The following is a 12,787-nucleotide window of genomic DNA, read 5'->3' as shown; positions in this document are numbered from 1 at the left end:
TTTTCTTAGTCTCAGCCTTACACTGAGCTATGTTATGTCACAGGAATCTATGAATACAATTCCTTAAGAGTTGGAGGTAACAATATTATTTTAGCTTCAATTTAGGCATGGATTTCTCATTTCACTTTAGTTTCTACAATTGTTCAATGAGTTTATGCTTTTTGCATGTGTTGGAAATTGTCTTTAAAACATACCAGACACTTGTGTATTAGATGATGGGTTTTTGAAAGGAGAATTCTGACTGATCCAGGATTATTTTCATTCTGTAATTGATTTTAGATATGTGTTCTAGCCAGAGTAATTGCCTTGATGCGTACTAGGAGGAAAATTTCAGTCTCACAGTTGAATCCTCCCAGAACTTCCCACTGGACTATTTACAGATGATGAAGGAAGATATGATAATTTTCCTACTAGCTGTCTTTTTAGTCTATTATAATTTAGGTGGACCCATGAGCTAAATCAATTTACATTCTGGTGTGTTGGCCAGAACAGCAATTCATCATATGGGTTGTAGTGAGAATGGCCAATATTCCATTGCTGTTTCTCTCTCATGGAAGCTTAAAATTCTGTCAGCATGCAGGGCAAGAACAGAAATAAAGTTTTGCACCTTGTCAAAGTCCCAAAATATACATTTGATTGTGTTTTGAAGGAAATCTACATCTGGGAAGCAGCTGTGAAATAAGAAGCAGGGGTATTGTCCTGCAAATATGTCTGTGACTCTTCTGCTTTAATGTTCAGTTGAATGCTCTGGAGGGAAAGACAGTATTCCATGATATCCCAGAAGACAAAGAATTTTCTCTGTAATATGCAACAGGTCAGCTGGAAATATTGCTCCTGATTGTATTGAAAATTATGTAGATACAGACCAAGAACATCACTGAGAACACCTTTTTGTTTTGTGTTTGGTTGTCATGTGCACAGCTAGTGGCTTTTAATCCAGCCCTTACTATTTAGTTTGGAAGCGCTTAACAAAAATTTCTTTACCAGGAATTCTGAATAAAAGTGTTACCATATGGTGGATTTTCTGTTTGATGGTTTTGGAGTTTCTGCTCCTCAGAACCTTCCTGTTTCTGTTTGTAGTGGTAGAAGTTACTATTTTTGTAGCTTGTCTTCCTTTGTTTTCTTTCACAACTATCCACCTGCATTATCTTATTACAAATGGATTTGACAGTTGGGAATCAGGCCTGGACTTGGCATTTCCAAGGAGCTTCATGTGCTCTAATTCAAGAAGAGGTTTTGGGTGATCTGAGAAAACATATCACAGCCTATTTCCTGTCATTGATGAGTTTAATGATCACTTAAAGGGTGTTTACTTTGTTATACCACTTAGAAATACATATATGAAGACCTTGAAGCCTATGGCAAATCTACCAGCATTTTTATATATATATACATATATACATTATGCACATATATATTTATATTTATGTTTTTTATATATATATATATATATATATATATATATACACCCACACATGTGTGCAAATGCCAGAACTGGTTGAATTCCAAAGGAGTAATAAGGTGACTGTTCTCTTTGCAGTTGTTTGTCCTCCAGGCAGTTATTTCCAGAAGGATGAATGCATTCCCTGCCCTCTTGGCTACTATCAGTCTCAGACAGGACATTCCTTCTGTATCAAGTGTCCTGTGGGCAAAACTACCAACTCCTATGGGGCAATCAGTGCTGATCACTGTAAGTTGAACTCATTTTTTCCATATCCTTTATTTTCTGGCTTCAAATATCGAATGGTTTTTTTTATTCATCTCTAAGTTTTTTTTTAAAAATTAATCCTCCCTCCGGGGGTTTTTGGATGGATATGATCCCTTCTGCATACATTCAAAAAAAGCATTTTACGAAGTACAAACTGTCTGGTTTTTTGACCAAAAATGCATGAGAAACAAGTGGTCAGTCTCATCCAGGACGTTGTGGTTCCTCTAGACATGTTCATTGTCCTCAGGAATGATATCTGGGTGTTCAGTATCAGTAAGAAACTTCTTATGAAGTTAATTTATTGTCATTTCCATGAACACTGAAATATCTTGTTTTGTGCAGCTCTTATCCCTGCAAACACAAACACTTCTCACAAAGAAACTGTTGAAATGTTCACTAAAGCTGGTGAATTCAGCTTAAATGATTTGGTTTTTTCATGCAGTTCTATACAGAAAATCAGTTATTAGGTCCAAATTCAGTTTTGTCTACAGAATTATATAAAATAAGATATAAATAAGAGTAACAAGATTGGGCTTCTTGGGAGTGTCATTAAGTATATGGTCTACTTTGTTCTCTTTCAACCTATTTGTTCTCTTAGGTGGGATAAACCTCCCATCTTTATTGTAATGTACTCCAACATCAATTAGCTTTTGTCTATGGCTGTCATTCTTCTTTTGTATGTGTGCTCCCTGGGTAGGTATTGGACTTGTGTCCTTAAGAGTTTGCTCCTAAGGATTTAAAAACTTGCACTTGCAAATTTCTTTACTAAACCTATTCCCTGCCTGGTTTCCACTTTACCTTTGTGCTGCTCCTAAATTCCAGCCCTCTCCAAAAGGCCATGCTGCACATTACCTTCCTCCTTTCTTCCAGCCCCTGCTGTCTCCTTGCAGAGTCTTCTGAATTTAAAAAAAAGTTATTCTGAATTTATTGGTGTGATAACTCTTCTTGTTGCTCACAACATTCCACAGATCCACTGCAGCAGTCACTGAACAAACCTGTATGAAAGTACAGATCCTTCTCCTCACTTTGCTTTGCAGTACTGGAAATACAGCCACAGACATTTGATGCATGACAGAGAATCCAAAAAGTATTTGAAACACAAATTGAAGTAGCAACAAAGCAGTGAGACTCCATGCTTCAGAGTGTGCAAATACTGTGCAAATCTTAGCTTAATTTTCAGTGAAGTCTCTGCTGTGCTAAGGAGACCTTTGTCCCACAGCTCTGAAATACTGTCCTACTGCATTGGCAGGACCAGTGGCTGCACAGGAGGTTCCCTCTGAACATCAGAAAATGTTTTTTTTGCTGTGAGGACAACCGAGGTGTCACTCTCAGGTTGCCCAGGGAGGCTGTGGAGTCCTTGGAGATGGGTGAAAGCCATCTGCAGAGGGTCCTGGGCAGCCAGCTCTAGGTGGCCCTGCACAAGCAGGGGGCTCTGACCTTACAACCTCCAGAGGTCTTGTCCAGTGTCTGAACTCTGTGAAACCCAGTGTCAGCATTATCTAAGAGCCTTTTTTCCTTCTCCTGCCAGGTGTCACCCCCTGCCAGAGCAGAGAGCAGGGCCTGCAGTGTGATGAAGATGGCCAGTACAGACCTTCCCAGCAGGACCCTGCCACCAAGAAATCCCTCTGTGTGGACAGCTCTGGGGCAGCCCTGGGCTGGACTGAAACAGAGGATGTCCTGACAGATGAGCAGTGCTTGGGTAAGTGGCAGAAGGATATTTTGGATGTGCTTTGACCCCACAGAGGTGAAACTTCCTTATGAAGAGACTAAGGACTCCAAATTGGCATTCACTGTCCCATAGTTATTCACTTTCCCATACTTGTGGCCTCTGCATTAAGCCCCATTCCTCCTTAGTTTTGTATTTTTTGACTACACTGGGGAAGTTATTTCTGGTAAGGGGAGAGTAGCAGGTTTCCTGCACTCTTAGATGGCTGCCAGCTTTTGATGTGTGCTGACCTTGTGCTCTCTGCTTGAAAACCCAAAAGAATAATGAGAAGGCTAATGAGAAAGAAGCAGAATTATTAATTTCTTTGTAAAATTATCCCTCATCTGTGTATTCATGGGAAATAGAATATTTTCAGCAATGACCTCACAGACACAACATAACATCACCCTCTGGGCCCCTGCTGTAAAGTATCTGGCTTGGGGAACGCATCCTAGCAGGCTGGAGGAGGTTACTTCTGCTTGAATACAGCTGCAAAATGCTTGTTTTCAGGGATGAAAAACTTGACAAAACAAAGAAAGTCATCTGTCAAACAGTCCCCAGACTGCCTGCAGTAAGGTCTAATTACACCTCTCAGCCTCAAAGCTTTTGCTTTTCCCCAGAAGTTTTTATATGCTCATCATATGATTGGTGTTGAATTTAATGGAATATTCTGTTTAGAAACGGATGTCACGGTGTGCTTTGAATTAGACAATGTCTCATGACAAGTGTGATCAGTGGAAGGAGTGTGGAAAGTAAAGTCCTCAGTTGTGAAGAGGTTGCAAAACTATCTCCAGTTAAAATAACTTTTTTTCCTCTGAGCATACTCAGAGACTGATCACAGTTGTGAACATGAGTGAAAGCCTCTGTTGCTCTGAGTCATGGGGTTGGGATGTTGCTCTGCAGAGAGGACTCAGGATCTTAATTCTTCTGTTTCCATGAGCCTTTCTGCTTGGGCATTTCTGACTGTGCAGGATGGAGCAGTTGTAGATATTTGTGCTTGGTTGTGACAGTGATCACAAGGGTCCCAGGATGAGGGAAGAGATGAGAATCTTGACTCCATGTTTCAGAAGGCTTGATTTATTATTTTATGATATATATGATATTAGGAACTATACTAAAAGAATAGAAGAAAGGATTTCATCAGAAGGCTGGCTAAGAATAGAAAAGGAATGAATAACAAGGCTCAGACTGACTGAAACAGCCCGAGCCAGCTGGACTGTGATTGGCCATTAATGAGAAACAACCACATGAGACCAATCCCAGACTCACCTGTTACATTCCACAGCAGCAAATAATCATAGCTTACATTTTGTTCCTGAGGCCTCTCAGCTTCTCAGGAGGAAAAATCCTAAGGAAAGGATTTTTCATAAAACATGTCGGTGACACTTGGTTTTGTGGGTCATGCTAGAAGATGTCACTCCAAATATTTATGACTGTTGAAAATTCATTTATGACTGTTTATAAGCACAGCAATGTGTCATGGAATCACAGAATGGCTTGGGTTGGATGGGATCTTAAAGATCCTCTACTTCCAAGCCCCTGCCATGGGATAATGTGCTGTGCTCTCTCAGATGTACTGGTGCATCAACCTGTGGTGCATCACACTGTGACCAACCCCTGTCTGGGCACAGCCAGGGCCAAACCCTCTGGAGCCTGGATTAGATTCCTCACCCCATTTAGTGATCTCTGGGGTTTGCATCTCTAGACCCTGTGAGCTTTTCCCAGTGTGTGAACAGTGCTGCTTGTCAGACTCCTGACACATGGGCAGGTCCAGTGCAGAGGGAGCAGGTAAAAGGGTTTGGTCAGTAAAGTGACAGGCAGGTGTGAAAAGTGGAATGGAGGAGTAATAAAGCAGCATGTAAGACCTACTGTCTTGGATACAGCCTTGGGCCTGAAGACAGGGAGTGTGTTGGGAAGTTTTCTCTTTTCACAAACAGAATGGCACTGCTGGGGTACATTCCTGAGCTTTTATTGCAGCATCAGCCTCATTACGTGGTTGAGACAACAGAAAGATGACAAAAGCTCACTTACTGCTAGCAACAGCTAAAGATTTATTTGTTACAGAGCATTTTAAAAACTTTCTAGCCAATAGCATATCACTAAAGCTTACAGACAGTTGTTCTAGCCAATCACTAAAAGCACATGTACACCTGCTTCACACGATATTTGCCTGTCTCCTTTCTGTTATATTTCATTATTAAGCTTAAAACCTTCTACTGTCTTGCTAAGCATATTTTTCTGCAGTCTTAAGGTCTATCTTAGCCAAGCCTAAAGCTCAAGCTATTGTTTCATGTCTTGCTTGCTGTACTATTGTAACTTTTTCTACTTTCAAACTTAGCAGCTACAGCTAGTTCTAATTCTCTGCTCTTTCTGTTTCTGAGGCCTGCTTTCTGAAAATCTTCTTACCTTTACTGTTTCCCACAGTTGAGATCAGACTGTTGTGTTTCTGGATTTCCTGTCTAACCAAGGGCTGCTGGAGCTGGCTCTTGTTTCTGGGACTGATTTGGAGAAAGTTGGTTCCCCCTTTGACTCAATAGTTGGTTCAATGCCATGAACAAGTAATGAGAGATGGCAGGTCTGCTGCTGCAAGAGAAGCCTCACTGGAAAGTAAAATCACAGCCCACTCCTGGCTAAATGGTTTTTAAAACATCTTGTGACACTTTTTATTTCAAAGCAGAAATTCTACCCTCCTGCCAGCTGTCTCCTGAATTGTCTGTGAGGTTATGGTGCATCATTTAATGAGCAAAGCTCTTTCCCCACAGAATTCTTCAAGCTGAATTTCTACCTAAAGTCTTTTTTTGCAGCATGGGAACTGATAATACTACTTGGTTGGTTTTTTTTTTTTTTTTGTCTTTGTTTTAGTGCTCAGAAAATTTGAAAGAGTTCCTGCCTCCAACCTGATTTATGGATCAGAAGAAGCTCAAATTCTTCAGTCTCAGTCCTTTGGGGGAGACCTGCAAAGCACATATTTTCAGTGCATTTCAGGTGAGAAAACTGAGAAAAGCTGTAGAGGCAACACTAAGAATTGTGGAAAATAATAATATTTTCATGTGAGTTTATTGTTAAGTTCCTGGATGAAAGATGTGTTCTGCAGTTTGGCACTAATTCCCTGCACGATATTTACAGCTTTTGGTGACCTTGGTTCATGGAAGAGTTTGATGTGTTTTTCAGAAAGAAGTCTTCTGACTTTACTACTTCAGACAAGTCATCTGCATTTAAAGCCAGTTGATGTAGTTTGCAATACGAATGAGAACTGAGATTTAAACCAGGAAACATTCATCAGACTGTGCAGATGTGCAGATAAAAGAAGAATTAGGTGTTCAGAACATATGAAAAGCCAGCTTTTACCTCTTCACAAATTACCTGATTGGCACATAAAAGAGGAATAATCATCCTTGCTTACATCAGAAGGGCATTATAAGGGTTCAGAGATATTCCTCTGCCAAGTCTTGCAGTTTATATACTATACTGCATCTGGTTCAGTTGGTTCAGAATCACCTAGAACCCAGAGGAAGCACCACACTGCTTTCAGGGTGCTTTGAGTCAGCCTCACCTTGTGTCTCCTAAAGCTCAGGCTGCAAAAGGAGGCAGAGGGATAGGTTCAAAGGAAAAACTCTTTGTAGTAACAGACATTTCCAAAATTCTGACAAATCAGTGGCTTTGTGTCACGTGCCACAGTTTAGGTGGAGCAATCACCTCTCATGCTGAGAACTGAATACGTGAAACCTTTTATTACTAGAATGATTTTCTGCACAAGCTCATCCTGGCTCTATACTGTAAGATTTATTGTACCTTCCCCTGAAAATGGAGGTCTTCAAAAGCAAGACACTGAACTGAGAGAGCCTGAGAACAAACCTGGGGAGAAAATCATGCCCCTTTGCCAACCAGTCTCATTCCATCTCTCTCATAGCTGTATTTTCTTTATAAGCTATGTAAGCAAATGGCAGCACAACTCCAAAATATTATTGCTGAAGTTCTCATTGAGGGGTGAGGGTTAATCTTTCACTCCCTAAGTCCCTGTAAGGTCAGATAGCTCAGCTTGCATTTCAGCAGATGTTTTGATCTAAGTTGGTTAATTTTATACTAAAGATTTGGAAAGTGTTTCACCTGGGTAGGAGCAGAGTTGTGGGAGTAAGTTAATGGTGAATGTGTAAGGGCAGAGGGATCTTCAGCCCCTCCTAAATCTGGAAGGGATGGCTTTTTCTCCCTTACAGTGACCAGGGGATTGCTGCAAGGGCAGCCAGCATGATTGAAGAATTTGGAATTTGATGTTTCCCTCCTTCCTATCACTCTGATATTTTTCACAACCTCCTTGCCATGGGGTTACTGTATCAGGCAGATGTGATGTGCTGACAAAGTGGTTCATGAGAGTCCTGCCTCAGGCAAAATTATCCAGCAAACATTAAATATTTGGGTGTGTGGTCAGATCTGTCTCAGCTATTTATATCATCAGGTGATGAACAACTTTCTGCATTAATTTAATTCAATTTAAAATCTTTAAATCTCTACTAAAGTAGTTGAGTGCTAAAGTTCATTTGGCTAATTAAATTCATGTCTGATAGACATAGCGAAATCTACATAAGTAGCAGTGAGCAGTTGAATTTGTAGCAACCATTTTGCATATGAAGTGCTTGGAAACCAAAAATTTCCTTCCTGTTTTTCAGGCTGTGAGAGGGAAGATGCCTGTGGCTTTGCAACTTTAACTCCTGCTGGTACTGAAGTGCTCTGTGAGTTATACAGTGCTGCTGAAGCCAACTTCAACTGCACCACCTCTGGATTGGTAAGAATGATCATATTTAAAAATGTATGTTTGTCCCAGTGCTGTGTGTTCAGTGTAAGTAGACAAGATCACAGAAGAAAGGCAGGCTGTCACCTGACCCCTTGGACATTGCTCTTCCCCAGGGCAGTGATAAATGCCTGCAAGCTGGTAAAGAAGCTACACCCAGATGTTTCCAAAAAGGACATCTGAATACCTCAGTGTTTGAAACATCACACAGCACTGTTGTCTCTAAAACATGCTGAGCATCTGCAGATAGGATATCAGATTAGTTTAAAAAGAGGGTAAATATGGATAGTCCAAACTAGAAGTAGCCAGGTTGGTAATCAGGCCACCTGAAACAATCCTACTTTGAGTCCCTTCCTCTAGCCCAGGGTTTGAATTGTGTGCTCTTTATCTCTGTGCTATTTTCCTATTCACCACTTTAAAACCCAGTGTGGCATTGAGGAGCTGAGATCTCAGTTTGATAATGTAAAAATTGTCTGTATGAGAAAGAATAAAAAATGTCCCTGTGGAGTTGTGCTCTGATAACCTTTGTGTTGCTCATTGTTCCCCATGAGTTTCTTAATAAAGAAAATGTATTTTAGGAGAGGAAATCCATCAGTTGTATTTATTTCTCTTGCCTGTTCTCTGTCTCAGGTGCAAGGTGTCTTGGGGAACCCTGCTGCCACTAGCATCAGTGGTCTCAGCTGCTTGCTGCATGTCAGGAACTCAGAGGGAGATGCACTGATGGCCTTTTTGAAGAGAGGTACCAGATGTGAATGCCTCCCTTAAATCTAACTCTCTGTCCAAGCTGGTAGTTACTTCTGTAGAGGATCATGACTAAATTTGGGAACATCTTTGTTTAAGAAGACACAATACTTTAAAGAGATCAACATTTAGTGGCAGTCCAGAAGCTTCAACAAATCTTTCTTTCATATCTTGTTCCCTAGAAATTAGGAATAATTTTGTAAGCCATTTTGATGCTTTTGCCAGCAACTAGTCCCATAAAAACTCAAAATCTAAATGACTTCTCTTAACTAAGCAGTTTGTTATTTGAATACATAAGGCATTATTAATGACCAGCCTGTACATAATTTAATTTCACTTTGCTTTTGATTGTGAATTGTTCTAGCAATATACCAGCCAAGAAGTAAACTGCTCTCCATTAATCCCAAAACATTTCAGCTGAACTAGTAAATGCGTGAGACAAACTTTATTTATTTATTTATTTATTTATTTATTTATTTATTTATTTATTTATGGCCTGAGTGTGGCTGATAGCACCACATCCATTGTGTGTCCAGCTTTATTTGTCATTCCAAACTGGAAGCAAGATAACCAAATCTGCAGAGTTTGAGTCAAAATTCTCTGGTTTTACCATGTTCTTGGTACAAACCTCTGAGGCACTATTTATTAATATTGATAAAAATAGAAGATCTAAGTCTCACCCAAAAATAAGTCAAGGCCCTTGAGCTAGTTGTGATTGGTATAATCTTTTAAAGACCAGATCTATTCTAGTTTTCTAAATCCAAAATTCTATGAATGATGCCCTCCTAGTTAGCAGAAGTCTTAATTGCAGATGCAGTTATGCTGGCCAAATGACATATTTTACTTTTAAAATTAGATAAATTTGTTTCATTTTTTTCTGGGAGTTACTAACAGTGTAACTGAGTTCTTGAGGGTGAAATATTACCAACCTTACTGCATATATCAGTTTAGGAGCTCTTTGCTAGCAGTGCATTACAACCAGCTACTCAGGAATAACGGCACCACATCATTTGATGATCTTATCTTGCTTCTGAAACTGAAAATCCAGAAAAAGACTTTTAAAACTGAGTTTTGATCATAAAACTTTCAACCAGCTCCAGTCTGCAGGCAATTCAAAAACATTCCTTGAGCTCCCCTTGAACTCCTTTCCTTTTCTGTCTCCCCAGGACAGGAATTCAGCTCCTCTGGACTGAAGGCCTTTGAGAGGACTGGCTTCCAGAACGTTCTGTCGGGCGTGTACCGCTCCCTGGTGCTCCCGGCAGCCACCACATCCCAGACTGATGCTCAGCTGCTCTGCAGGCAGGAGTGCAGCCAGGACTCCTGCTGTGATGGGTTCATCCTGAGCCAGCTCCTGCTGGATGCAGGTACTGCCTGCCTGCCCAGGAAAGAGTCCTGCAGCTAAAACCAGTGCTAAATGAATAGGAGTCACTGCTGGACACAGTACACCCACCTTTACATCATACCTGTGTGAGCAGCCTGTCTCCACATCACTGACTTTTCTTTGGTGTTGGAAAGGTTTGAGTAATGCCCAAGACCTGAGGCAGCAACCTGTTCTTGGAGCAAAATGGGCATTTTGAAGGGAAAAGCCTGACAGAGTTCCAGCAGTGTTTGGGCAATGCTTTTGGGAGCATGGTGTGACTCTGTGCAGGGCCAGGGATTGGACTCAGGGGTCCTTGTGGGTCTCTTCCAACTCAACCTGTTCTCTGTGTGTGTGACATCTCCATCTGGATGAGACAAATTGTTCAGAAAACACCTCTCTCCATACATAGACAGCTTGGTCACCAGAAGCTGGTGCCTTTCAGCTGATGCAGGAACTTAGAAGGTGCTTCCAGACAGAGTTCTTGTGGTGCAAATGAAAATCAGCTTCCTTTTAAGAGCAGGAAAAAAAGGATGCTTGACAGAATTGTGTTATTGCACGTAGAAATGCAAAAATCTCCCAGGTCTGGACGTCTGTCTAGGAGAGCAAGTGGTAGTGGGATGGATGGAGTCTGGCAGAGGTGGGACTTTGGCACAACCAGATTTTTGCCAACAAGTTCAAGCACTTTATGCCAGTGCTTAATTTTGCAGTTTAGTTTCAAACTCACATAGTATTGACTTTCCTCCTGGAGGTGCATTTCCTGTAGGAAATGTGGAGTTTTAAATGGCATGCCTCAAGGATTTAAAGACAAGCTCTGTCAACAGCCAGGAGTTGGACTTGATGATTCTTGTGGGTCTCTTCCAACTCAGCACATTCTGTGATTCTGTGAAATCCAGGCATGTGCTAGTGGCTGATATGTGACAAGTACTTTTCCAGTTTGGACTGGAAACTGATCCTAGTTTTAAGAAAATCTGTGAAAATCTGTCACAAATTAACTGTGAAAGTTTTCAAGAAAATATTTCCAGAAAATTATTCTCAGTTTTGGCATCTCTTTTTTCCTTTCTTTTTCCTTTTTGCATCACAGAATTCTAGATGATCTTGTAAAGTCCATTTCTCTATGCACTTACAATCAAATTTTGGGTTCTCTCTACTAGTGAGTGTAGAAGGTGAATATCTCTTTGGTTGGGGTGACTATTTGGATCAGTTCTACAGGTAAATGTATTAGCTGGACTGGCATTTTGCTTAAAAAGAAAGAAAAAAGAAGGAAAAGGTAACATATTCAATATCTTGTGTACCCAGTCCATAAAAACAAATGAGAGAGGGCATTGTAAAGCCTTAGAAACGCCTGAGCTGTGACACCAAGTGCAAAGCAAGAGCTGAGTATTGTCTAGAAGTTATGGTAACAGATTGATGCCAGAACATGTGGCCTTAAACACTCTGGTCCCCCAACTGACATCACAGTGCTGGGGACACTCAGGCCTGGGATCACTGAAATCAGGCACCAGTTCAGGAAACCATTGCAGTAAGAATATGTAAGTGCTTTATTTTTGGTTCAGAACCTGAGATTTTAGGGCCATCAAAGGATTGGATGTGTCTCTGTGGTGCTAAGCAGTGCTGAGAACATTGTTGGGTACTATCAGATAGCAGTAATATTTTATTAGGTGATAATAGTATGTGCCTGAAACCCCTAAAAAACAGGCTGTGAATGTTTAGTTTGGGTATAAGTAGCTAACCTTAGCACTCAGATTTGAACATATGATTCTAATTTGCTTATTTAGTTTTTTGGGGTTTTTTTGGGTATTAGTACTGAAGGGTACCTCTCAGTAACACAGGTTCATTTGGAACTTAGAGAAAGTATTGGAGGGCTTGGGTAGGTGCAAAGCCTCAGTGCAGCAATGCAGCTGTGTCTTTTCCTGCCCCCAGGTACCATTCTGTGCAGTTTGCTGAGCTCCCCAGATGTGCTGATCTGCAATGCCAAAGGCTGGAGTCCAACACCAACCTCAGCCATAGGGGAGGTGTGTAAAGGTGTGAGCTATGATGAGGAGGAGAAGAGGTTTTCCTTCACCCTGGGAGGACAAGTGTTCAGTGGAGGTAAGTGAATTACCTCAATTTACATCAATTCTCCTTAACTGTTGTTTAGACACTGTCTTATTCACCAGCCTGCCCTTGTACTCCAATGCTTTTTTCAAGTAAATCCATATCACAAAAGAATAAGAATTCTCTGGCTGGGTGTATTGCTGGAGAGATGGACCTCTCACATTTTGCCACATGAATTTTAATGAGACTATGTTTCATATGTCACTCTGTAATTCCTACAGCATTTAATTCAGGCAGATCCAAGCCAGTAATCTGAAAGAAAGGTAAAGTCTGTAGCAAAGATAAAAAGGGAGATGTTCAGACCTACATGGCAAAAGCAATGATAGGAAATTGAGTAAAGTTTGGCACTCTGGATCCAGACTAGCCCATGACACCTGGGACCTTTTTCCTTAA

At 40.8% G+C, this 12,787-nt stretch overlaps 1 protein-coding gene across 1 annotated transcript in view; it reads left to right on the top strand.

Annotated features, from left to right (window-relative positions):
* Positions 1-12,787, top strand: part of TG (thyroglobulin) — a gene marked incomplete at both ends in the record, with an annotated part of 146,768 nt that overhangs the window by 36,637 nt on the left and 97,344 nt on the right. Inside the window, 7 exons of the mRNA XM_084219567.1 lie at positions 1,541-1,690; positions 3,237-3,407; positions 6,276-6,398; positions 8,078-8,193; positions 8,830-8,938; positions 10,107-10,304; positions 12,221-12,388. Coding sequence (XP_084075693.1) covers positions 1,541-1,690; positions 3,237-3,407; positions 6,276-6,398; positions 8,078-8,193; positions 8,830-8,938; positions 10,107-10,304; positions 12,221-12,388 — 1,035 coding nt within the window. The remainder of the gene's footprint in view (positions 1-1,540; positions 1,691-3,236; positions 3,408-6,275; positions 6,399-8,077; positions 8,194-8,829; positions 8,939-10,106; positions 10,305-12,220; positions 12,389-12,787) is intronic.

This window comes from Fringilla coelebs, assembly GCF_963513975.1.
Source record: "Fringilla coelebs genome assembly, chromosome: 1".
Lineage (NCBI taxonomy): Eukaryota > Metazoa > Chordata > Aves > Passeriformes > Fringillidae > Fringilla > Fringilla coelebs.
This window is presented reverse-complemented; position numbering and strand designations above follow the sequence as displayed.